The sequence below is a fragment of the Scyliorhinus torazame genome, chromosome 15 (assembly GCF_047496885.1).
Source record: "Scyliorhinus torazame isolate Kashiwa2021f chromosome 15, sScyTor2.1, whole genome shotgun sequence".
Lineage (NCBI taxonomy): Eukaryota > Metazoa > Chordata > Chondrichthyes > Carcharhiniformes > Scyliorhinidae > Scyliorhinus > Scyliorhinus torazame.
The window spans coordinates 69,127,831-69,153,715 of NC_092721.1; the positions used below are offsets into that span (position 1 = coordinate 69,127,831).

General features: G+C 45.5%; 1 protein-coding gene across 2 annotated transcripts in view; it reads right to left on the bottom strand.

Moving 5' to 3' along the window:
- The window catches only part of efnb2a (ephrin-B2a), a 66,278-nt gene that overhangs the window by 12,323 nt on the left and 28,070 nt on the right, over nucleotides 1-25,885 (bottom strand). For both annotated transcript variants that reach the window (XM_072476281.1, XM_072476279.1), the window contains exon 2: nucleotides 22,477-22,760. In XM_072476281.1, coding sequence (XP_072332382.1) covers nucleotides 22,477-22,760 — 284 coding nt within the window. The remainder of the gene's footprint in view (nucleotides 1-22,476; nucleotides 22,761-25,885) is intronic.

Below are 25,885 nucleotides of genomic sequence, written 5' to 3' on the forward strand. Positions count from 1 at the left end.
CGCCCAGAAACTGCCTGTCCCGCCGACGTAAATCAAACCTGGTATTTACCGGCGGGACCAGGCAGCGTGGGCGGGCTCCGGGGTCCTGGGGGGGGGCGCGGGGCGATCTGACCCCGGGGGGTGCCCCCACGGTGGCCTGGCCCGCGATCGGGGCCCACCGATCCGCGGGCGAGCCTGTGCCGTGGGGGCACTCTTTCCCTTCCGCCTCCGCTACGGTCTCCACCATGGCGGAGGCGGAAGAGACTCTCCCCACTGCGCATGCGCGGGAAACTTTCGGCGGCCGCTGACGCTCCCGCGCATGCGCGGGGAAACTGACAGCGGCCGCTGACGCTCCCGCGCATGCGCCGCATTTCCGCGCCAGCTGGCGGGGCAACAAACGCCATTTCCGCCAGCTGGCGGGGCGGAAATCCCTCCGGCGTCGGCCTAGCCCCTCAATGTTGGGGCTAGGCCGCCAAAGATGCGGAGACTTCCGCACCTTTTTGCCGGCGCGATGCCTGTCTGATTTGCGCCGGCTTTGGCGCCAGTCGGCGGGCATCCCGCCGTTGGGGGAGAATTTCGCCCGTGGTCACTAGGGGCTTTTAACAGTAACTTCATTGCAGTGTTAATTAAGCTTACTTATGACAATAAAGATTATTATTATTAGATCACGGCTAATCTATCTCTCTAAAGTATCCAATTATGTTTTCAAATTAAGGGACAATTTAGTGTGGCCAATCCACTTACCCTGCACACCTTTAGGTTGTGGGGGTAAGACCCACGCAGACACGAGAAGAATGTGCAAACTCCACACGGACAGTGACCCAGGGTCGGTATCGAACCCGCGTCCTCAGCGCCATGAGGCAGCAGCGGCTAATCTACCTCAAATTCACTGATCTATACTATCACCATGACCCTTGATTCCAATAATGTATCTATCTCTGACTTGAATATATTCAACAATTGAGCCTCCATAGCTCTCTGGGCTAGAGAATTTGAAAAATCAACAATCCTTTGAATAAAGAAAATGTTCGTCATCTCAGTACTAAATTACCGCCCCTCCGCCTTTTGGTGTCCCAATGTAAATTATCGCCCCTTTATTGTGAGACTGTGATCCCATGTTTTAAATTCCCCAGCCGAGAAAAACATGCTCCCAACATTCATCCTGTCACGCTTTATAAGAATTTTACAAGTTTCAATGCAAACATCTCTCATTCTTCTAAACACCAATGAATGTAGGCAATATGGAGAACATAGGACTATGGCCTAGAAATTCCCTTTGAATACTGACAGGCTTAGCAAACTTCCATGACATTGCATTATTTTAATGCAGGCGTTAGCACATTTACAAAGTGGGCAAACCAATGTCATAAATTAGTTGTGAGTTCCTCCATCTGCAGCTGTCAAATTCAGTATGTATGTCTATAGCCAGCTGAATCTATGTGATTAGACTAGATTCATTTCTCTAAGAAAAGAATGATAAGAGGTGTAGAGGCACAAGCACCAATTCCCAAATGTAGATTCCATGCAATGCAGACCAGGGGGAAAGTAGAGGTTGAAAGTAGCATTAAAATAAGTTTAACACGGAGGTAATGAGGTTTGTGTGGCAGATTGAACTGGGTAAATTCTAAACTGAGGCCAGTTGTGATAGATTGACTAATGAACTGAGCCATGAAAAGGGCACCCAGAAGCAAGTGACCAGGCTCAATTAAGAATTACCGATGTAAACTTAAGATTTTCCCATTGACTGGGACAAAAGGGAGCAGTACAGACACCAGAGGCGCGATTCGCCGCTCCCGCGACTAAGTGCCCACGCCGTCGTGAACGCCGTCGAGGTTCACAATGGCGTGAAACGGCCCCGATCTTGACCAATTCATGGCCCGAAAATGGGCTAGGATAGGGGCCGCGAAAAACCCGGGGGTGCGTGTCGTAAAAGCAGCGTCGTCAGCATGCGCCGGGCGGCGCCGCTTAAATGACGCGGCCGGCGCTGCGTAACTGGTGTAACTGGCGTCACCCGCGCGCCAACCCGCGCATGCGTGGTTGCCATCCTCCCCGAGGCCGCCCCGCAAGAAGATGTCGGATGGATTTGCGGGGTGTGGAGGAAAGGAGGTCCTCCTTCAGAGAGGCCGGCCCGCCGATCGGTGGGCACTGATCGCGGGCCAGACCCCGTTTGAGTCCTATCCCAGTGAAAGAACCCCCCTCGCCCTCGCACAGGCCAACCCACCAGCATTCCCGCGCTATTCCTGCCGGCAGCGACCAGGTGTGGATGGCGCCGGTGGGAAACCGTCGTTTTGGGCAGGCCGCTCGGCCCATCCGGGCCGGAGAATAGCAGGTGTAGCGGAGAATCGCCATTTTGGGTGTCCCGGGTGATTCTCCGGCCTGCGCCGCGCAGAACTCGACGGTGCCGTTCGCGCCGCTTGGGTGAATCGCGGGAGGGCGACGGACCAGCGTCGCGGGGAAAAATGGCGCGCCAGGGGATTCTCCCAACCGGCGCGGGAGCGGAGAATCACGCCCCAGTTATGGCAGATCGCCTTGAAGTTCGATACAGAACAAATCACTAGTTAACAATAGCATATTAAGATGAAAGAGAACACAATTAAAACCAGTTGCAGTCCTTACGTATTTTAAGTCGGGCTTTGATATACCTTGCACATATCCACTTCTTATTTTACATATAATGACTGACCACCAAATAATTTTGGGATACTTGCATGCAAAAGCCTAGCAGGTCTGACTGAAATTATTTTCAGTGCATACATTCGCCAGGAAATATTGTTACCACCTCCACCATATTTCAGGCAAATACATTTAACTGCTTGTAGGTACATTTAAATGCTTGTAGGCTATTAACACACAAGTTAATTTCAGGGCCATAATTTTGCTTCCCTCCCCCACATTTATCCACATCACCCTCCCACCGCCGCCAACCAACCCCCCGCCCCCCCCCCTCCCCACCCCAAAATCAAACCCGTCCCAATTCCCTCTACCCTAGCTGGTGTCAGATAGAATCTGTGTCTTAATCAGTTACCACGTGTTGGCTGTGAAAATGGGATCAGGCAGAGAAACACAACTGTGGTATGTTCAGCCTGCATGCCAAGAGACCACCTTGGCAAAATTGCTTGATTGCACTCCATTCAAAAAGAATGAAAGAATTATTGGTAGAAAGTGCACGTTTGGTAATCTGGCACGTATTTGAGGTCAAGTAACTACGAAATGAATAATTCTAAGTTCAACAATCAACAAACCTTGAAGCTTGCTTTGGATGATGCTTAGTTTCTCAATTGATTTTCCTCATGAAATTTCTAGGATGGGACGGAGGGTGAGGGGGTTGTGGGGGGAGGAATCTGTTCTGAATTCAAAATTCATATTGGACAAAGAATAAAAAGACTGTTGGCTGAAGGTAATCTGACAGTCCTAGCTGGAGCCACATCATAACCGAATCCACATAATTAATCTGACAATTAGCCAAGGATGCTTGAAGAAATTATTTGAAGCATTCATAGGGGCTGTTAAGCTATCACCTCACACCTCTAGCTGCACGAGGTCAAGCTGTAAGCAAAGCTTCCCGCTGCAAAGCTGCACTTTGCATTCACTAAGAGACAAATCAGCTGGTGATGCTCAGGATACGAGAACTTCTTGTCATTAGTACCTGTTGAAAGCTATGTGTGTAAGTCAAACACAAGAACAACTGCAAAGTATTCCCGACAGACTGCAGCTGTAGGAGGCTGATAGCTAAGCAAACACCGGCTGTATGGCCCTCCACCTCTGCCTTTTTTGAAGTTTTTTTCCCTTAACTTGAGAACACCTTTCAACTGCAAACTGCCTCCCAGGTCAACTGTTCGACACATCATGTTGTTTGAAAAGAGCTTTGAAAGCAAATACTGTAAATTAACCCTCTGAGGCTTGGCTTCTCAGCCCCAACATTGAGTCCACATTGCGTCCTATTCTACAGGGTAAAATGTGACACCGGAGTGGCTTGAAAAAAAAATCATTAGCTTCTCAAGGTGAATCTATATTTCACAGTCCACGAAACAGCACTACGCCTTCTTGCAGTCAAAATAAACTGAAACTAGCATTTGATCGTAAGTCCTGGAACTGCTTAATTCCGTGAGTGCTTTGTGTAGGATTATGGGAAACTTGAGCTCCATCCATCAGCTGTAAATGACAGCTGAATGCCACCTTGCAGTAATAATAAAATCTCAAAATAATGTCTCATTGTTTCTGCAATACATAGTGTTCAACAAAAAAAAAGCTGGATGGAAGATTTTCAGGTTGAGAGTTTTGCCTGCTCATCCAGCTAAATCTCAAATGCTTCTTATAAGGGATGTGCTGCTGAGGAGCTCGGCATTCTATATTTGCAGTGCAGGTTACAGCCTACTCCATGTTATTAATCAATATATCAAAATCTGACTCTGTTATTTTAGTCGAAACAAATATTGAATGACAATAGCTTGTAACACTGAGTGAAGATAATCTGACAGTCAATAGATCAGGCACACAGCAGCATCTTTTCCATCTGAGTCATGACTGCATTAAAACCAATACAAGCTGCTGCAAGGGTTGCTGAAGTAACCAAAACTGAAAAAAGGCTGCTTTTGCTGGTGCGTGCGATGTTTTCATTCTATATCCTTGTGATGGTGGTGCTCGTCCACACAACCTTGAAGGAAAGGGATGGCGATTTTCTTTCAGTCCAGGGAGGATGGGGTTGGGGGTAGAATGATTTGCATCACAATTCCAAGGAGAACAATGTCACCACTGGCTTCATAATGTTTATCTAGCTGTGGCACCTGTCAAAAATAACAAGGACTATAGCCACTGTTACAAGCCTCTCATCAAAATTGTGCACAATTTTAAAATATACTGATTACAATGAATTAATGAGTCGAAGCTGAATGCACTTACACAAGTGCCGCTTCTGGATTTGGTATTTTCCCAATGCCCTACGGAAGGGAAGTCATATTACATTTTAATATGTCTTCATTTGATCATTATTGCGTTGCTTCCCCAGGGAGTGACTGTACTTCATATAGAGCATTGGTCTTAGCCATCTCTGGTCTATCAGGTCAGTAACATTGCTTTGCTTTAATCACATGATGAATTAAGCTGTTGGATTTGTGCCAATACTGTTGTATTTATTCACTGCCAGTGATCAGAGGAGCTCGAAGAGGAGCAACCGATTCAGCCCTGTTTCCTCCTCCAATACCCCATCAATAGGAGGTAAAGCAAATAAGACATTGCTTTTTTTCATCTTGACTCAGATTAACCACAATATTCCAGCCACTGCTGATCGTTCGCACAAAACGCAGCCTTAAAACGTGTCTCCATTTCCTCACAATGTACAGGTCAATCTGAGATGCATTCACCTTTGTGAATTCAGCATTGGCCCTGTCAATTATAAGAGGCCAGAATGCAAAGATTTTAAAAGTGCTTTAGAAGGAACTGGCTGAAATGCAGCAAAGAAGTTGTCACTCTCCCCTAAAAATAATCACAGAAGAACGGATACTTTCTTTCAAAAGTAATGAGTAGCTCGAGCCAGTTCACACTATTCATGGCAGGCAAATTAAAAGCATGGGAGAGGAAGAGAAAATTCAATGGGAATGGTTTGCATTACAAAAGGCTCATTTTTTTAACAAAACTAAATTTGAAAGTCTCCAGCTGTAGAGTCAGACTATAGCTTTTTTTTCCTATTTTTAACTCTCGTTTTCTCAAATCAATTCTCTGATGACATCCATGTGGAACTGAGCTGAGAGAATCTGTGTAACATTGACACTTCTTCAGAAAGGTGAATGCATAGTACTCTGACATTCAAAATAAATCACAACTGCATATTGGCCAGCTGAAACCAGCGTTTGATCAGTTATCTCCATACAGTATTATGGAGCACAAGTAACGAGCCTTTAAAAGAAAATCCACTGGGCAATTACACAACACACAGATTAGCTGGTAGAAGTCAACCTCAGGCGTCAGCTGTGACTCCCTCGGCAGCACTCTTACCTTGGAGCTATGAAGGTTAGTTATAGGTTCCAGTCCCACCCTGAAGAATTCAGCACAAAATCTATGCTGGCACCACTGATAAATGTCCTGTCCTTCAAAGATTAAACTGAGGCCTCCTCTGTTTTCTCAGATGGACAAAAAAAATCCAACGGCTTTCGAAAAAAAGATCAGTGAAGTTCTGACTGGTGTCTTGCCCAGGAGCATTTATCTCTCAACCAACTGATTATCAGGACATTATCTCATTATTGTTTTTGGGATCTTGCTGTGTAAAATTTAGTTGCCATTTCCAACATTGCAACAGTGACGTCACTTCAGGAAAACAAGTATTTTATTGGCTGTAATTCCCTTTAAAATGTCCTGAAGTGATGAAAAGCACTGTATAAATGCAAGTCCTTTTGATCTTTCATATATTCCCCCCCCCCCCCCCACCCCCACCCCACCATCTACCCCAGCTGCTTCATGGCTCCAAGATATATCAGGATTTCTTTCTATCTTGGAAAATGCATCAAATGTTGGACATTAGATTAGCTGGAACACCGCTTCAGCTGTTAACCAATTACACCAAGGTGGTCCTTCTTTGCTCTTGTTAAAGTGGAGTTATCCAGTTGGATTTAATCGCAGGTAGTGTTGATTCAGATTCTAACAGATACTAGTGCATCAACTAGTTAAACGGATATTTTTTGGTTGTACATTTGAGTCCAAGGGAACGGTTGTATTGGCATCATATTACATGTTAAAATATTTTGTAAACCAATGAACTGCATAGCATTGTGTACACTGACAGCCAAATTAAGAACAGACTGAATTTTGGTCTTCGCTTTAATTGATGTCTGGACTCTCAACTAAGAATACCATGAGGCTTGGCTGAGAGCCCGGGAATTTATTGCAGCAGTAAAACACCTGAGCCCCAGAGAAAACATTGCTTGATTGACAGCTCTGGCACTCAGATCTATGCTGTCAATTTCACAATGTTTATTTACACATGATAAAATATGTTTCAATGCTTGCAGAGTTTATGCACTTATTATTTTAAAGAGTCAGTATGATTGACACTTTTATTGGGCTGCAGCAAAAAGGAGTATTTTTTAAGAAAGTTGAAAATTATCAACGAATGATTTTACACATCCTACTGCCACTATATGATTCATGGTTCTCTGCAGTGTATGATGTAAATTGGCATTAACATGAAATAGTTTGACATGAGGAATACGAAGAGCGAAAGGGGCTGGATGGATGCATATCTTGGCATGGGGGGTGTTTCAGTTTTGGAATTGCAATCTTGCACAACCTGACTTGTACTGTCATGCCATAGTTATGTGACTTTGCCTTGAGGCGGCCATTTCCAGCCAGTTCAACAAAGACTCTCACTGATTACATATTGAAGAAGTCCAGCTGTCCTTATCCATGAAACATTGTGTCAGGCGATAGTGGCATAAATAGATTTTTGAAACTTGCACAAGGGACAGAGAAGGCACTGAGAACCCAAGAATACAGAAATGTTCAAGCCCTGCAAGAAGCTGCTGAACAGAAAAAAGGAAAATAGACAGAGGCTGCAAGCGAGACACGGCTCAGAAAGACGCAAAAACATTGAAATCTGCAGAAAGCTACTGAATATACTGGGTGAGTGAACATGGCAAACCTTGCAAACTTTCCAACCATATCTCCAGTCAAAATGCACTGTGATACATGGCAGAATTGGCAGCTTTTCCATTTACAATGGCAAAACTATGAGATTGCAACAGATTTAATGAACAAGCCAGAACTAATAAGAGTAGCAACGCTGATAACACTGCTGGGGAAGGACTGCTACAAAGTGGATACCACTCTAAGTCTAACAGACAAGCAAAGAAAGTAACAGAGATTTTGAAAGCTTTGAATGCACATCTTGGACCCTGAGTGAATGTTACATATGAATGTTACGTGTTCAACATTAGAGTTCAGTGTAAAAATGAGACTGTTGAATGGCATGTCATGGCAGTAACTCAGGTAACAGAACCAAATGAACTTCAATAGCTAAAAGATGATTAGATTAAAGATAGATTGGTCCTAGACCTGAGAGAATCCTCTGTGAGAGCAAATCTACTGAAAGATGAGAAACTGGTGCTAAAGAAAGTGATAAACATGTGTCAAAATGCAGAGGTTGTTAAACAACAGTGAGAGCATATGTGCAGCAGAGCTGAGAGATGGCGCTCAGCAAAAAAGCTGGGCAAATGCAAAGGGCAAGATGCAAATACTGCAAAGCACAGTGCGCACAGGAAAAGAAGGATTGCCCTGCGTGGGGAAAGCAGTGTTTTAACTGCAAGGAATAAAATCATTTCACACACAACTGTTTGACCAGAACAAAGCAAAATAAGATACAGGTGGCCACTAGAGCGTTCTCAGCAAATGAGTCTGATGAAAAACTATGCATGATACAACAGGTTTGTTCAGTCAAGTCTATAGCCAACACAAGGTTGTGACTGTTACAATGATGACCACAGAGGGAGAATATCAAGCGAACATGAATTGGCTGGTCAGGGAGGAGGGACCTCACCAGCTGTACTGAGTACCAAACCATCATCGATTCCAGAGGTCCACGAGTCCCCAACCACAACAATGGAACAACAACAGTCAGTAAGACAACAAAGGCCACAGGAACGCCACTTTCAGGACAAGAAACATCATCCTGACAGCCAAGCGCAACACGCATGCATTCCATTCAGAAGCCTGCATGGTTTAAAGACCATAAGATGGCATGGACATGATGTGGGGAGTATATGTGGGTTAGGGGGTATGATGGGTGAGGGCTGGAAGGTCTTTCAGATTTTATTTTAATTGGGACAAAGCCACACACCACCAAGATGGGCCCTTTAAAAAGGCTTGCCTCCACACACACACACTCTGCAATTATTAATTAATTCAAGAACAGCCCAATGGATAATAGTCACAATAGTCACTTACCCAAGAAAATCTAAACAAAGAAAGCTCATCCCTTGTTCAAATTTCTGTACTTAGCAGTTAGTATTCTGTCAATCATTAGTTCTGTGCGTTAGTCAACCTCAAGACACAGATCAGTGGTTGATGGATTTTCAAATTTATCAAATTGACTTATGGATGACAGATCAAATATGCTTTTGGTAAAACAACATTTATTTATCTAACTTCAACGTCTCATGACATCTCAAGGACAATACTCCAGCTTTTTAAACACACAAAAGGTGGAAATAAATCAAATGTAACATTTAAGCTTGCTGCAACAAGGAGCAGGAAGGACAAGGGCTCCTCCCCCAAAAATCAGTCCTTTGTAAAGCAGGCTGTGGAAAAAGGCCCCATTGAACTGCACCACTTGTAATCCCTTTTCACTTTTTCCTGATGAATAAAAGAAAACACGTTTCTTTTTTCTTTGTATGTTCCACAAAATGCACTTCTGTTTGGTCTGCGATGTAAAAATAATTTTATAGGAACCGGGACTAGGTGTGGAGTAACTGGATTACATGCTACTGATGAATTGCTGAATGGAACACTTTGCTGAAGAATGCTGAAGGAATGTCCGCTCTGTTGGCGGCAAAAAGGAGCCGTAAGTTTCCATTCTCTACCTTCAAGACTGTGGAAGACCACAAATGAGGGCCCGTTCTAATTTAATGTTTTCTGCTAATTAGCCATGCACCTCATAAAACATCGACCAGCGGTGGATTTAATGTTTTTTCACAGCCAAATTAATTATGATACCTTCAAGTGTCAGCGGTACTTTTTATGTGCCTCCTTGAGTTATGACACTTATTAACTGTCATAAAATTCATTGGCATTGATCCAATATTTTACATTTTATTTTTTTAATACAATCCCTAAACATGGAGTAAGATGGGAACATTGTCAGAATACAGTTGTAACTCAAGAGGGGCACTGGATCGCCATCTTCATTCGGTAGGAAAATCGTTTGTCAGTCAAATAAAAATTAACACGAAAACTTTTTAAAAATTGAAGATTTTCCAGCTCTTGTATGTTTCGTTATTTTAGGAGACACCACAGAGCCTTTAACACAGTGGGTCGCTTGACGGGGGTAACTTGATTTGTCTAGCTAACAGGAAAGGTCAGTGCCATGTCAAGTTTTATGCAGTCGGCTTTCTCCATCTGGGAGATTTCCCTTTACTGTTAAACAAAAGCATGGTGGGTGCCTATGAATATTCCTAATGCTGGCAGGTTTTTTTTAATCAGCTCACAAAGACTAACCTTCTACTGGTAAGCATGAGAATATAGTATTCACCTCCCCCACCCCCTTCATCAATAAGGCCACTTATCTGAAATGGAAGCAACAAGCTCCGCAGTAATTGTCTCACATTATGCCCAGGTCCTTCAAGGACGGCAAGGAATTCTTTAAACTCGAGTGTCTCGATTTAATGAGCACAGATTCTAGGGGCTATGATTGTCTTCCAAAATGCAAGCTTCAAACGTTGCCCGTGGCAAAGAGAAAGTGTGTTGAGGACACTTCCCATGCCTGTTACAACACCCTATAGCTCTCAGGAAGAAGCAAATGCAAGCAGCAGTGACAAAACTGACAGTATTTTCACTGTGGCAAAGGAGTTTGGACTTTTGAAATTAAAAGGTAATGGTACTTATCAGTTCAAAAGTATTGTTTTGTTTCTTCCTTCTCTGTCTTGTTGCTTAACAAATAGCACTACCTTCCAAGAGGAGAGACAAGGAGCCAAAAAACCAGTCATCTTTTATAAACATATAGTGAGTACCCTGTAGACAAAAAAAGGGACCGGCAGTACTTTGTTGTGTGTGTATGGTGTGTGTGTGTGTTTGCAGCATGGTGAGAAAAGGGTGGAAATAGGTTTCATTTACAATTCCTTGCCCAAACACAGATGGCACTATTTCTGTGCCCAAAAGATGCCAGAATTTCTAGGCTCTTGTTGTTTAGATGTTCAGAGTCCAACATGCCTTGGCTGATGGCTAAACAGGAAAGAGATGATGTTGCAGATTTAAGATGTGCCCCTTCAAATGTTACAGTTAGTTTTAGGCTAGGATGACAAATCGGTGTTCTCTTCACACAATGGGTCTGATTTTTGAATTCCATTTTAGACTCTTAGCTCTTGATTTGGCTGCCAAATGAAAAGCTTCACAGAAACAGCCACATTCGAGAGGAGGAAGGGCTGGCAGTGAGCATTTGTCCTGCTTCAACCACACCTCCTGCTGGCTGACTGCAGACAGCATTAGGATGGGAAATACAGAATTCCATGGCCTAAGTTGCTCCACGTTATCAGTTGGGGAGAAGGATTGATGTAGGTAAAGCACTGCAGTTAAATGCACAAGCAGGCAAATTGTGTGATGCTAATTATTGCACAAGTAATTTATTCAACAGCACATGTGTGGATTGAAAGGCGTACTGCATTCACTATCACTGTCATCTTTAACTCATGGAACAATGCAACAGGAATCCATTTGAATGTGACAGTATTAGAGTGACGCTGGTCATTATAACAGTCGTGCAAACTGTGTTAGCACAAACCGATAGTCAAATTCAGAGTCTGATTCCAAGCCTCCCAGGGAATATATTTCTAATTAGCAGGGGGCCTGTTATGCTTAGGTGCACCACAGCCAAGCCCGTTACTGAAGGGGAGAGGGGCGGGGAGTCTCGCACAAACTCTGTGTGCAATGTAAGGGGATTTGTAGAGATGGAAATCAGTTCTGTCCATTTCAGTACAATATTCTATAACTCTGTTTTTTTACCATTATTTCACACTGAGTTAAAGATTGACCCAGTTCCCTCTTGAATAATTCTCTTGATTGAATATATATTGATGGGCAATAGTAAAGATTGATATAAAGTTGAGCAGAGGGTTATGTTTTACAACATAACAATTGAAACAATCTCTCTCTAAAATAAAGATCTTGAATATAAAATTACACTGTGGGATACTAGTAAATGCCAAATCTTTCCCTGTTGTTCAAGGTGAAGGCATTAATATGTTTAAAAGAAATAGTTTAATGCATAAATAAAAGACACATTTGTTTCGATGAGCATGTTCAACGTCTGTGTGCTTATGGTATGTGGTGCAAAATCAGTAACCAAATATTTAGTTGTGAACACTTTTGCTATTTTGGAAACAAATGCACAAATGATCATTTATTTAAAAAAACATAGAAGGGCGGCATGGTGGCACAGTGGTTAGCATTGCTGCCTCACACCGCTGAGAACCCGGGTTTGATCCTGGCCCCGTGTGGAGTTTGCACATTCTCCCCATGTCTGCGTGAGTCTCACCCCCACAACCCCAAGATGTGCAGGATAGGTGGGTTAGCCACGCTAAATTGCCCGTCAGTTGGAAAAAAGAGAATTGGATACTCTAATTTTTTATAAAAAACAGATACTCAAATTAACTACATAGCAGGGCAAATCAAAAATTCAAGTTCCCCTCACCCACAATTTCCCAATCATAAGATGAAAGGTTGAAAACCTATGGGTGGCAAATCCTTGAATTCTATCAAGGTAGAACCAAGTATTTTTGAAAATCTGTACATTCAGTGCTCTAGTAATACCTGAATATAAACTGATAATCACTTTGGGATTCTGCAAAGATGCTCAAAGGGTTAATCAAAAATAATTCTGAAGCATTAAAAACAACCAGTTTCAATCCAGTAGTTTTCACTTTTGAAAACCATCCAATCACAAACAGAAGCAATGATATTAATGACCCAATGATTACCCTGTAGGCTCCAGTCAGGCAGAATGTAGCGTTTTAAGCAGGAGGTCATCCCTTGGTTAGTCGATGTCTACATTCACTGAGTTAATGCCGACTGACAGTTTGGAATACAACATAACTAATGAGAAAACACATCGCTCTTTCGCACAATAGCTGGTTTTAAAACCATGATGTACATGAAGCTATTTGCTTTGACTACAAACAGTCCTCCAGTAAAGTTAATAAAGTGCCACAGTCATGTTGTGCCCCACTGGTGAACCTTACTGCTTTACAAGGAGAATCTTTTCTCGGTAGGAATCTAGAGTAATTTTCCACTTGTCTGCTTCAATAAAACATGTGTTTGTCGTGCGTTTTTAGATCAAAGACAACAATGTAATGTTTGTACAACACAAACTGCCATTGATATTATGTAGCTGTCTTTACATTGTATTCAACAGGATTATGTTTGCATATATCAGAATTTTGTACTGTCATCTTCAGTGGATGGCTGAATCAACTCCAACCACATATTTCTTCTACTAGTGAGAGCTCAGTCCTTTTTTTTAAATGTCATCTCTCACGGTGTTGTCATCCTGACCATTACAGCATTGAGGAAAGCATTTCTGATCAAGGTGCATGGCTAGCAATTAAGATTGCAGGACCCAAATAATTAAACATGGAGTATTTCCATACATAACATAAGAGCTAGGAGCAGGAATAGGCCATCTGACCCTTCGTGCCTGCTCTGCCATTCAATGAGATCATGGCTGATCTTTTGTAGACTCCACAACGGCGCGAAACGGGCCTGGGTACGACCGATTCTGTCCCCCACAGGGGGCCAGCACGGCACTGGAGCGGTTACCACCGCTCCAGCCTCACTTCCCGTCCCCAAATGGGCGCCGCACCAACCCGCCATTGCGCAGTTGGGCCGCGCCAACCTGTGCATGCGCGGGGGACGTCTTCAGCGCGCCGGCCCCGACTCAACATGGCGTCGGTGTTCAGGGGCCAACCTACAAAGTAGGCCCGGAGAGGAAAGAGGCCGGCCCGCCGATCGGTGGGCCTCGATGGCGGGCCAGACCCCATCAGAGACCCCCCCCCCCCCCCGGCGAAAGATCGCTTTTTCCCGCCCCACAGGCCGCCCCCCCCCCCCCGACCCTTCGCGCAGAGTTCCCGCCGGCAGCGACCAGGGGTGAATGCCGCTGGTGGGACTCGAATGTCGTATCCACGCGGCCGCTCGGCCCATCCGGGCCGGAGAATCCCCACCGATTCCAGCGGCCCGCGGCGTCAAACACGCCGGCGCAAATGGCGGCGATTCTCCTCACCTCGGAGAATTGGGCGCCAGCGTCGGGGCGCGGTTGCGCCGATTCTCCAGCCCAGCACGGGGCTCGGAGAATCGCCCCCAATATACCATTGCTCTATTAATAAAATGTATAACATCAATCAACCACAGGTAAGGTTAATGTTAACCTAAGTCATCTGGTGACAAATTGATACGATCCAAAGCCATCTGTTTTACATGTCACCCAACTTTACTAACGGTGAAAACAGAAATCCAGAGGTGAAAATTTACGGCCCCTCCAATCAGTGGGATTTTCCGGTCCAACTGAATACGATGGAGTTTTGAATGGCTCACGCATTTTCTGCCCTTGTCCCTGCCACGACGGGGGCTGTACAACTCTACACATTCATTGAGATGCTGCGGGCACGATGGTGGAGACCGTGGCGAAGGCGGAAGGGAAAGAGTGCCCCCACGGCACAGGCCTGCCCGCGGATCGGTGGGATCGATCGCGGGCCAGGCCACCGTGGGGGCACCCCCCGGGGCCAGATCGCCCCGCGCCCCCCCCAGGACCCCGGAGCACGCCCGCGTCGCCTTGTCCCGCCAGTAAGGTTGGTGGTTTAATCTACGCCGGCGGGACAGGCATTTTAGCGGCGGGACTTCGGCCCATCCGGGCCGGAGAATGACGCGGGGGGGCCCGCCAACCGGCGCGATTCCCGCCCCCGCCGAATATCCGGTGCCGTAGACTTTGGCAACTGGCAGGGGTGGGATTCATGCCAGCTCCCGGCGATTCTCCGACCCGGCGGGGGGTCGGAGAATCTCGCCCTAGATTTCAGTAGAGCCCCATGGGGGGAGGGGGGCTTTCATGTGCGATGCAGAGAGAATGCCAGTTATACTTCCACATTATTGGTGGTGGGGGGAGGGGGAGTTTATTCATTCATGGGACATGGGTGTTGCAGATTGGGCCACCATTTATTGCCCATCCCAAATGAAATGAAATGAAAATCGCTTATTGCCACAAGCAGGCTTCAAATGAAGTTACTGTGAAAAGCCCCTAGTCGCCACATTCCGGCGCCTGTTCGGGGAGGCTGGTAGGAGAATTGAACCGTGCTGCTGGCGTGCCTTGGTTTGCTTTTAAAGCCAGCGATTTAGCCCAGTGTGCTAAAACAAATAGCCCTTGAGGAGACGGTTAAGAGTCAACCACATTGCTGTGGATCTGGAGTCACATGTAGGGCAGACCAGGTAAGGGCGGCAGATTTGCTTCCCTAAAGGACATCAGTGAACCAGATGGATTTTTACGACAATGGTTTCATGAGGCCGGATTTGTCTGCCCCGCTCACTGCAAGATTACCATGGGCGAGACACAGACAATGGAAAAGTCCATGACCTCGGGGGGGGGGATTCTCCGGTCGTCGGGCGGGCGTGGCCGGAGCATCCCGCCCTAGGTCATCATTAGACTTTTAATTCCAGATTTTTATTGAATTCAAATTTCACCACCTGCAGTGGCGGGATTTGAACCTGGGTCCCCAGGTGGTTCCAATGTTGGCGGTGGATGTGGTGGGCGGAGAAGCGAAGGGAGCAGAACGCCAGCGAAGATTTTCGAGGTGTGGGGGTCTAATGCCGGTAGTGGATGTGGGTAGTGAGTGGAACGCCATTGAAGATTGTTGGCAGGGCGGTGGGGGGGAATATCTCAGTGATGGAGGCTGGGGGCCATTAGGCTGCCATTAAAGCTGGCACCCTGATCGCTGTTGAGCCTGATCCCTGATCTATGAGGCCCCACCTCAGCAGAGTGACAGCGTAAACCGCACCCATTCATTTTCTTTTGGCAAATAGGCTCAAGATTCTGCGAGGAAACTGGTCTGTGCAACTCAGGAGTTACATGCCAGTTTTCTGACTGAGTCTGACACTTTGCCAAATTCTGCTAAGATCACACCCTACATATTTGTTATAACAGTATTTGTGCAACTCCCAGGCAGATACATGGAAGAGCAAGCAGCAAGGGATCAGAAGCAGGGAGATTCTGCCAATTTTAGCGGCAGGATCTTGTTAGGGTACCACTTATTGAACTCCTGACCACAAGGGCCAGAGAGTTAGTGGAACAGCCACCAGCCTGTTAACATCAAACATCAGGGGCGAAATTCTCCCCCAACGGCGGGATGTCTGCCGACTGTGACTGGCGCCAAAGCCGGCGCCAATCAGGCGGGCATCGCGCCAGCCCAAAGGTGCGGAAGGCTCCGCATTTTTGGCGGCCTAGCTCCAACATTGAGGGGCTAGGCCGACGCCGGAGGGATTTCCGCCCCGCCAGCTGGCGGAAATGGCGTTTGTTTCCCCGCCAGCTGGCGCGGAAATGCGGCGCATGCGCGGGAGCGTCAGCGGCCGCTGTCAGTTTCCCAGCGCATGCGCGGGAGCGCCAGCGGCCGCTGTCAGTTTCCCGCGCATGCGCAGTGGGGAGAGTCTCTTCCGCCTCCGCCATGGTGGAGGCGGAAGGGAAAGAGTGCCCCCACGGCACAAGCCCGCCCGCGGATCGGTGGGCCCCGATCGCGGGCCAGGCCACCGTGGGGGCACCCCCCGGGGTCAGATCGCCCCGCGCCCCCCCCCAGGACCCCGGAGCCCTCCCACGCCGCCTGGTCCCGCCGGTAAATACCAGGTTTGATTTACGTCGGCGGGACAGGCAATTCCTGGGCGGGACTTCGGGCCATCCGGGCCGGAGAATCCAGCGGGGGGTCCCGCCAACCGGCGCGGCCGGATTCCCGCCCCCGCCCAATCTCCGGGAGCGGAGACTTCGGCGGGGGCGGGGGCGGGATTCACGGCGGCCAACGGCCATTCTCCGAACCGGCGGGGGGTCGGAGAATGATGCCCCAGGAGGCTACCACCAAAGACTTGGGGCGCGATTCTCCACTCCCACGCCGGATGGGAGAATCGCCTGGGCCGCCATAATTTCCGGGGACGCCAGTCCGACGCGCTCCTGCGATTCTCCCAAGTGGCAGGAACGGCCCGGTCGAGTTTCGCGGACCGGAGAATCGCCGGAGACATCCAAAATGGTGATTCTCCGGCACCCCCGCTATTCTGAGGCCCGGATGGGCCGAGCGGCCAGGCCAAAATGGCGGGTTCCCCCCGGCGCCGTCCACACCTGGTCGCTGCAGTCGTGGGCGGTGCATGAACGCTGGGGGGGCCTGTGGGGGGCGGAGGGGGGATCCTGCACCGGGCTTCACCTGGAATGTGGGGTGGCCCGCGATTGGTGCCCACCGATCGTCGGGCCGTCCTCTCTGAAGGAGGACCTCCTTCCTTCCACGGCCCCGCAAGATCCGTCCCCATCTTCTTACGGGGCGGATTTAGAGAGGACGACAACCACGCATGCGCGGGTTGGCACCGGCCAACCCACGTATGTGCGGCTGATGCCCGTTATGCGGCGCCGGCCGCGTCATCTATGCGGCGCCGCTTTTACGCGGGCGACAAGACCTGGCGCATGTAGATGACGCGGCCCCGATCCTGGCCCATTGTCAGGGCCTGAATTGGTTGGGACCGGGGCCGTTCCGCGCCGTCGTGAACCTCGACGGCTTTCACGACGGCGCGGCCACTTCGGCGTAGGAGTGGAGAATCCAGCCCCAAGGGGAAAAGACCTGGCACAAAGTAAGTTCTTACAGAGAGGGAATCCTGGCTGACAGAGGAAGTCCAAAATGAGGGAATCTGAAAGTTTTCTTATGGTCCCAGACATCAAAGAAAACAATAAAAAAACAAAGTAAAAAACTATCGTTGCTGCACCTCTTCCAGCCCTGGCTGCCTGCAGTACCTGGCAACATGAGCTGCATGTTCCTTGCCAGTTACAAAATAAAATGGTCAGCCTGATCATGGCAAGAAAGGGGTTGATAAGCCCCCACTTCATTTTCACTGCCTGATTTCTGCCACTTGCGTATGAAGTGAACTAAAAATGGCAACCATTTAGCATGATTCTAAACAGAAAAATGCCACAATCTTACAAATTCCAAATGATCAATTTCTAATACAGTAACTCCAATAAATCTTATAGATCTCCAAAGGGGTCAGACATGGGGTCATCAGCTTTTTATTTATTTTATTTATCACTCGATAGCAGTACTACTGCCTCTGAGTCAGAAGCTGTGGTTTAAGTTCCATTCCAGAGAATTGAGCACATAATCTAGGCTGGCGCTTCAATGTAGTATCGAGGGAGTGCTGCAATTTCAGAGGCACCGTCCTTTGAATGAGTCATTGAGCTGACACTCCACCCTGCCAGGTGGGAGTCGAATAGTTCATGTGCAATTTGAAGAAAAGAGAGTTCATCCCTGCCCAATCCCTCCACAAACATCACTAAAAAACAGATGATTTGACTATTACTGTGTGTAAATTGGCTACTTTACAAGCGACTACCTTTCACTGGCTATCACACACTTTAGGATGTCCCGAGGTTGTGAAAGGCTTTCATGTAATTGTACTTTTTGGGGTGGATTCTCCATTGGCGGGATCCTTCGCTTCACCGACAGTGCACCCACGCCCGCGGAATTCCCGACAGCTTGGAGATGGCCAAAATGGGAAAACCCATTGCCCGCTGCCAGGATGAAGGATCCCGCTGCTAGAGGGGGCGCACCATGCCAGAAAACAGGTCTGGCGGGGCGGAGAATCTCAACCATTACATTTATATGCACTTGTTTTTCATGTGCACTGGCAGTTCTTAAACTAACTGATGTCACTGAATTTAAATATAGCCAGTTACATGAAAATGTACTTGCAAGAAACAATTTTACACTCCAAATAATACCCACATTCTTTTCATTATCAGTTATTCATGAACTTCACATTAGTACCGCAGTTTCTAGTTAAAGCTTTCTATCCGTGCCTAATAACATTTCCTGACATTAGTTCTCATATAAGAAGTAACTATGATTCCACACATCATATAAAGACCATTCCTTATCACTGTGCTGCCTTCAACCACAGCACTTAAATGCCTTGTGTAAGATGAAAGCCTTATTATTAGCTATATGTCAAGTGCCTCTTGCTTTAAGTCAAGGCCAGGGCATCTTTAAAATAATTATTGAAATTGTTTTATTTGGCCTGTGTCTGCCGGGGTCCATCGCCAAATAAAAGGTCCTCACCAGTCTCCCAATTTTAGGATTGGGTTTAGCTCTAGGGTTTGCTTTTGTGCAGCCCTGGGTTCCATTAATTAAGTCAGACACCATCAGACAACCCTTTACAGACAGCACTTCAAAATGTTACATGTTCTGAGCACTGTCATAGCTAGTAATCATCATCCAACTGTAAGTTGAACTAATGAGGTCTACTTACTGACCCAAAGCATTTGCATGCTCCCTCATTTTTAGTCCCGGAGTCCTACTAGAGCAATGAAAGGATTGTAAATTAATGAAGGTGCTGTAACTGGAGACTGAGAAAGGCTGGGAGAAACTCTAAAGGCCAATTTCACAGCCTTGGTAATTTGTGAACCAAGGACAAGTCAGGACTCAGCTTGTTAAATCCAGATTGTTATAAGGTTGTTTCATATATAAATTTAGGACTGATTAGAAAAACAGACAGCTCCCCAGCATGGGAATTTATACAATGCATGACTTACAGCTACAGTAGGAGTGTGAGAAGCATTGCTTATAGACTATAAATAGACATGCAGTACAAGCAAAATGCTGTGAAGTACACTCATGTCCAACTCTTCATTGCTCTATTCTAATTAAAGCTGTATAGTCACACACTTCATATTCTACTATGAATGTAGATGCTCATTAAAAGAAGTGTAAGAGAATTTGAACTTTACACCTTGAAGTAAAGAAATGTTGATAAGCACATTTTAAAAATTATCGTGCCAATATTTTTCTTTAACTTGCCTTGAATTTCAACGGCAAACAGGTCCTATATCATCAAAAGAACACCTAACATTTTGATTGCATTCTCATACTCTTATTTTTTCCAAGAACTAAATGGAACTGTTTATATAACAGCTGAAAATACATTGTTCAGACTAAGGGTTGCAGGAACAAGTACAGTTTGTGATCCTTTTGGACCAACGTAGTGGTAGGGTCAAAGAAAAGAGGAGTTATATAACACTTTTCATGCCATCAGGACATCCCAAAGTGTTTAACACCAAATAAATATTTTTGAAGCACGGTCACTGTTGTAGCATACCGAAAGACAACAGCAAATTTGCACACAGCAAAATCCCACAAGCAGCAATCAGATAGGGCAGCACGGTAGCATTGTGGATAGCACAATTGCTTCACAGCTCCAGGGTCCCAGGTTCGATTCCGGCTTGGGTCACTGTCTGTGCGGAGTCTGCACGTCCTCCCCGTGTGTGCGTGGGTTTCCTCCGGGTGCTCTGGTTTCCTCCCACAGTCCAAAAGATGTGCAGGTTAGGTGGATTGGCCATGATAAATTGCCCTTAGTGTCCAAAATTGCCCTTACTGTTGGGTGGGGTTACTGGGTTATGGGGATAGGGTGGAGGGGTTGACCTTGGGTAGGCTGCTCTTTCCAAGAGCCGGTGCAGACTCGATGGGCCAAATGGCCTCCTTCATGCACTGTAAATTCTATGATATAAATGACCAGAACATCCATTTTAGTTTGTTGAAGGGTAAATGTCGGCCAGAACAATGGGGAGAACGCTCATGCTCTTTTTTTAAATAGTGCCGTGGGATCTTACACCCAAGAAGGCAGAGGTTTAATGACTTATACAAAAGATAAAGGCTGGAATTCTCCATTTGTTGGAATTCATTTTTCCTGCTCGCAATGTGTGGTGGTGTGGGGTGGTTTCAATAGGAAATTCCACTGTCAAGCGGAGGGAGAACAGAATCCCGCCTCCGGTGAATGGCGCATGGGTGAGAAACCCCGGTAGCACAGTGGTTAGCACCGTTGCCTCACAGCTCCAGGGTCCCAGGTCCGATTCCTGGCTTGGGTCACTGTCTGTGTGGAGTCTGCACGTTCTCCCTGTGTCTGCGTGGGTTTCCTCCGGGTGCTCCGGTTTCCTCCCACAAGTCCCGATAGACATGGGGCGTCATTTTCCGACCCCCCGCTGGGTCGGAGAATGGCCGTTGGCCGCCGTGAATCCCGCCCCCACCCCCGCCGAAGTCTCCGCTCCCGGAGATTGGGCGGGGGCGGGAATCCGGCCGCGCCGGTTGGCGGGACCCCCCGCTGGATTCTCCGGCCCGGATGGGCCGAAGTCCCGCCCAGGAATTGCCTGTCCCGCCGGCGTAAATCAAACCTGGTATGTACCGGCGGGACCAGGCGGCGTGGGCGGGCTCCGGGGTCCTGGGGGGGGGCGCGGGGCGATCTGACCCCGGGGGGTGCCCCCACGGTGGCCTGGCCCGCGATCGGGGCCCACCGATCTGCGGGCGGGCCTGTGCCGTGGGGGCACTCTTTCCCTTCCGCCTCCGCTACGGCCTCCACCATGGCGGAGGCGGAAGAGACTTTCCCCACTGCGCATGCGCGGGAAACTGACAGCGGCCGCTGACGCTCCCGCGCATGCGCCGCATTTCCGCGCCAGCTGGCGGGGCAACAAACGCCATTTCCGCCAGCTAGCGGGGCGGAAATCCCTCCGGCGTCGGCCTAGCCCCTCAATGTTGGTTAAGCTTAAGGTGAAACTTAATTATCATCCAATTTTATTTTGAAATCAAATCATGAGAATGGAGTTTTTTTTTAAACTGAAGGAGAAGTTAATACAGAAAATTGACATTTGGACTTATTGCATTCATGTATTGCTATAGATATTTCATGTTTTATTACAGCCAGTTGTCTTTGGTTAAAGATTTCTCATGTTACTTTTCTTTTTATGAAATCCCTGTTCACATTTTTTTTTCAATAGCCAAGACCTAAGGCAATAATTAGACTTTTGATTTAGAATTAGTGACAGAATTGTAAACTGAAGAAAATCCTGTTCACATTTTAACGAGGATTGAAATTCAGCATGTAGCATTTTCCAGACGAGACTTCCGTTTACACCTAAAGTGATTACCATGTGGAATAAGTTGCCATCCATCTTGGCTCTTTGCAGCCATTTTATTCCCTTAGCACATTTGGGTACAAGGAAATTACCTTTTTTATTTTCCAAGTTTATATAAATGAAGTGAGCTGTTAACTGAATGTGGACAACTAAAGGAAAATAACAGCTTATTTGTGGAATCAGCTGGATGTGCACGATGATTTACAGCAATACTGTGAGGGAACTGACAGACACAGAAGGGTTCAAATGAATGGGGTTGGAAACAAAACAGTGAAACACTACACAAACCTCAAAGACTCTATTTGTTGAAACACTCTGAAAAAGAGCAGATGAACGTTTCCCAATGTCCTGGTCAATATTTATCTTTTAACCAACACCACTAAAAATCAGATTTTCTGGTAATTTGCTTCATTGGCACTTGTCCTCACTGGACACATATTGGCTACCATGTTTGTTACATTACAACAGTACTTCAAATGAACTTCACTGGTTTAGGGATGTCCCAAGATGCTGCTTTATGAATGCAAGTTTTTTCAAGTCTTTCTTTTTGACTTTTTAAAGTGTTTGTAAAAGATCTCAAAGCTAGCTAAGCAAGTTGCAAAATTGTGAATACTTACAAATAATAAAATAGTCCTCATATTTTCTGAATTCCAGTCCCCAGAGGTTAGGACTAAATTCCTGAAACTTGATGGTAAACTTGACATCTTGATCTGGCTTGTTGCAATTGAGTAATGGTGTGGGGCTGGGCACAGCATTGCAGCTGTCTGCTTGGTCTTTCGACACCATGTACAGTTTAAAGTACTCATATTGTCCAGTAATCCTGGAGTCCACCTTGGGACAGATAATGTCCAGTTTGTCTCCTATCTGTGGGTACATCACTAGGCCTTTACTTGGTAGAAACCTAAAAGTAAAAACACAAGAGAAGAACATGTAAATAAGTGTGTGTTTGCCAAAGAACACAGGCAGATATTCTGTTATGCAAAGGTTTTTTTCCCCCAGGTTTTTGCAGGAAGCTGGAACTCGATAAGTAATTGGCTGCAATAACAAAGTACAATGGAGAGGGGATATTAAATGAAAGCAAAGAAAAATATTTTCCATTGATCTCTTTTTGTTGGATAGGGTCCCTTTTGAACCAACAAACCCCCTCCACCCCAACCTCCCCACTCCAAATAGTTATCGCGGGTATTTTAAGCGCACTTGTCACCTTAATAACTGGATTACAAATAAGAGTATAATTCTGTTTGTCGAGCAATTCAAGACAAAACATTTCAGAAATAATTTTTACTTTTCTGCTGAAGCTCAGCATTATAATTTTACAGACTGCCATTGTGCAAAAGGCAAGAGTTAAGCTACATTTTTGGTTAGGCCTCTTAGGTTAGAACAGAATTTGGGAACACCTTTCACAACAGCTCCATTCCATAAAAAGGGTTCAACCCAAAAGGATTGTCTAAATTGGAATAAAGGACCTGTTGTTGCACAATTTGTTTTATTCATGAAAGTACATCCTGGCATAAAGGCTGGCCTTGCCTTGGGAGTATTTGCTCATAAATTGCTCTTGTTGAACTCATAGATTTGTACACCATCACTAATCCTACTTTTTTTAATACTTGGAAGCAGCTACTTAAACCTGTTGCTACTGATACAATTCGCTCAAGGTACAGAGCAAAGTGCCTTTGCCGCATAAAACTGTACAATTTTATAAAGAATTTTGCACACAAGATAAAACTCCAGAGCTTGTGAAAGGTTACAGCACAACGGAACATTGTAACCATTATTCAGTGCAGTTAGTCACTTCTTAATCTATTTCTGCTGTACATTTAATTGCATATTAAGGATTTTAAATGACTCCTAAAGGGATTCATCCCCACTAGTTTAATCATATTCTGTGTTACAGAATGAACAGCATTGAGATTCACCTCACATGGATGAATTGTTTGTTGTTTTCCATATCCTTTACCTTACACAACAATTAACCACACTGTGTAGGAACTTAACGTTTTCAGATGACCCAATCACATTATCCTTATGCGTATGCGCCAGACACCAGACGATGTTACAGAATTGCCCATTATCTGAACTCAGGGTTGTCCTTATCTCTGTAACTTCCTTCAGTCCTACAACCCTCAGAGATTTCTGCAATCTTCCATGACTCTTGCGCATCCCCAATTTTCATCGCCTCCACCAGTGTTCTATCTTCAGTTGGCTAGGTCACAAGTCCTGGGATTTTCTCATAAATTTCGCTGTATTCCTACATTTCACTCCTTTTTTAAGATGATCCTTAAAACCTACCCTGTTGGCCAACATTTACGAACAGCTCTTTTGTGGTTCAGTGTCAAATTTTGTCTGATGACATTCCTGTAAAGCACCTTGGGACATTTTACATCAAATGTGCAAAATAAGTGGATGCTATTGTTGTTAAGATTGTACATAGATTAATTGTCTGAAGTCACAGTTGGAATACTGCCTGATTGCCACTCAAATTACATTTTCGGCAAAATGCCGAATCAGTTTTGTCCAATGCATATCCGACTACCCTGAGTTTTCTGTACAGTTGCACATGAGTCGAAACATCATTGGCAACAAATGCAGCCGATCTTGAGAAGCAGAAACCTTAGAAACATGCTTTCCATCCACATGAAACCCATATGTTCATCACTGACATATTGGGTCCAATTATAACTCTGGATTTTGAATGGGTTTAAATTGGGTCCAACTGATTCTGGATTTAACTATTTTAAATCCTGAAAATCATGTGCTTCATACAGGTCTGCATTAATCATGAAAAATAATGTAATGGGAGTTTACTTCATTGATATCCTTCAATTTCAGATATCTTATTCAATTTTTGTTTTAGGTTCCTGGTTAATGCTACAATAATCCTGCACAGCGTTAGAATCTCAAAAATCACAATGTCTTTCTTCATAAAATTAGTCAACAATGCAGCTATATTTTCAGGGATTATTTTTAACTTTGGAACTAAAATTGGAAACATCTAAAGGATATTATGATGAAATGTAGGACGAGAATCATTACCTTAACTGCACCGTAAGAAATCAAAGTCAGGATCAGTTCTGCAGGGTGAAATCCCGCTTAGAATGAACATATTCGCGATTAATTTCATTTAAACAAGAACGAGGAATCTATGAATTGATAAAGGCTTAAATTTCCCAGTGCACTGACAACTGCGCTGAATCACAGTAATTTCATATCACATGGGAAGCACTTAATGCCAAGCAATGGGAGGATTCCTTATATCATTCATGTTATGCGCTACAATTTTTAATTAGTATTATAGCCTGATACAATCTTACACTAGGATTTTTTTTAATGGAGGATCTAATCTCCTGTGCTCCAAGTCAGCTTCAAAAATGATTGGTAATGTGTGCGATATCAAAATCTGAGCGCAGAGCACACAATCTATATTAAATTGTCTGCTGCACCTTGATCGGAGGCATAGAAACAGTGGGGTGGGGGTGGGGTAGGGTAGGGGGGTAGCAGTGTCAGATTCATCCATATAAAAATGTTACCTCATGGAAAATTGTACATGAGTGGCCTACTAGATTATATTACTCTTATCCATTGTTTTAATTAGCTTACAGTTGCATCATTTTGTATAATTAAATCAAACTGCCTGCTTACTTTTCCAATGCACAATTATGTGTTGATTAACTCCCTAACAATCCAATTGTTTCAATAATGTTTACTGAGGATTGTTCAATCTAATAATCACACAGACGATAAAAATCATTACTGATAGCATCGCATGTGATTAGGAACTGCATGTAAACATCACTGTAGTATGTAAGGTTGAATCCTCCATTACCGAACCAACATCTCAATGCCAGATTGCCAGATTTAAATGGATTACTGCTGGTAACAAAATAATGATGATCAAAAAAACCCGGTTTGAATTTACTTATTGTCACGTGTACCGAGGTACAGTGAAAAGTATTTTTCTGCGTGCAGCTCAAACAGATCATTTAGTACATGAGAAGAAAATACGTAATAGGGCAACAATAGGGCTTT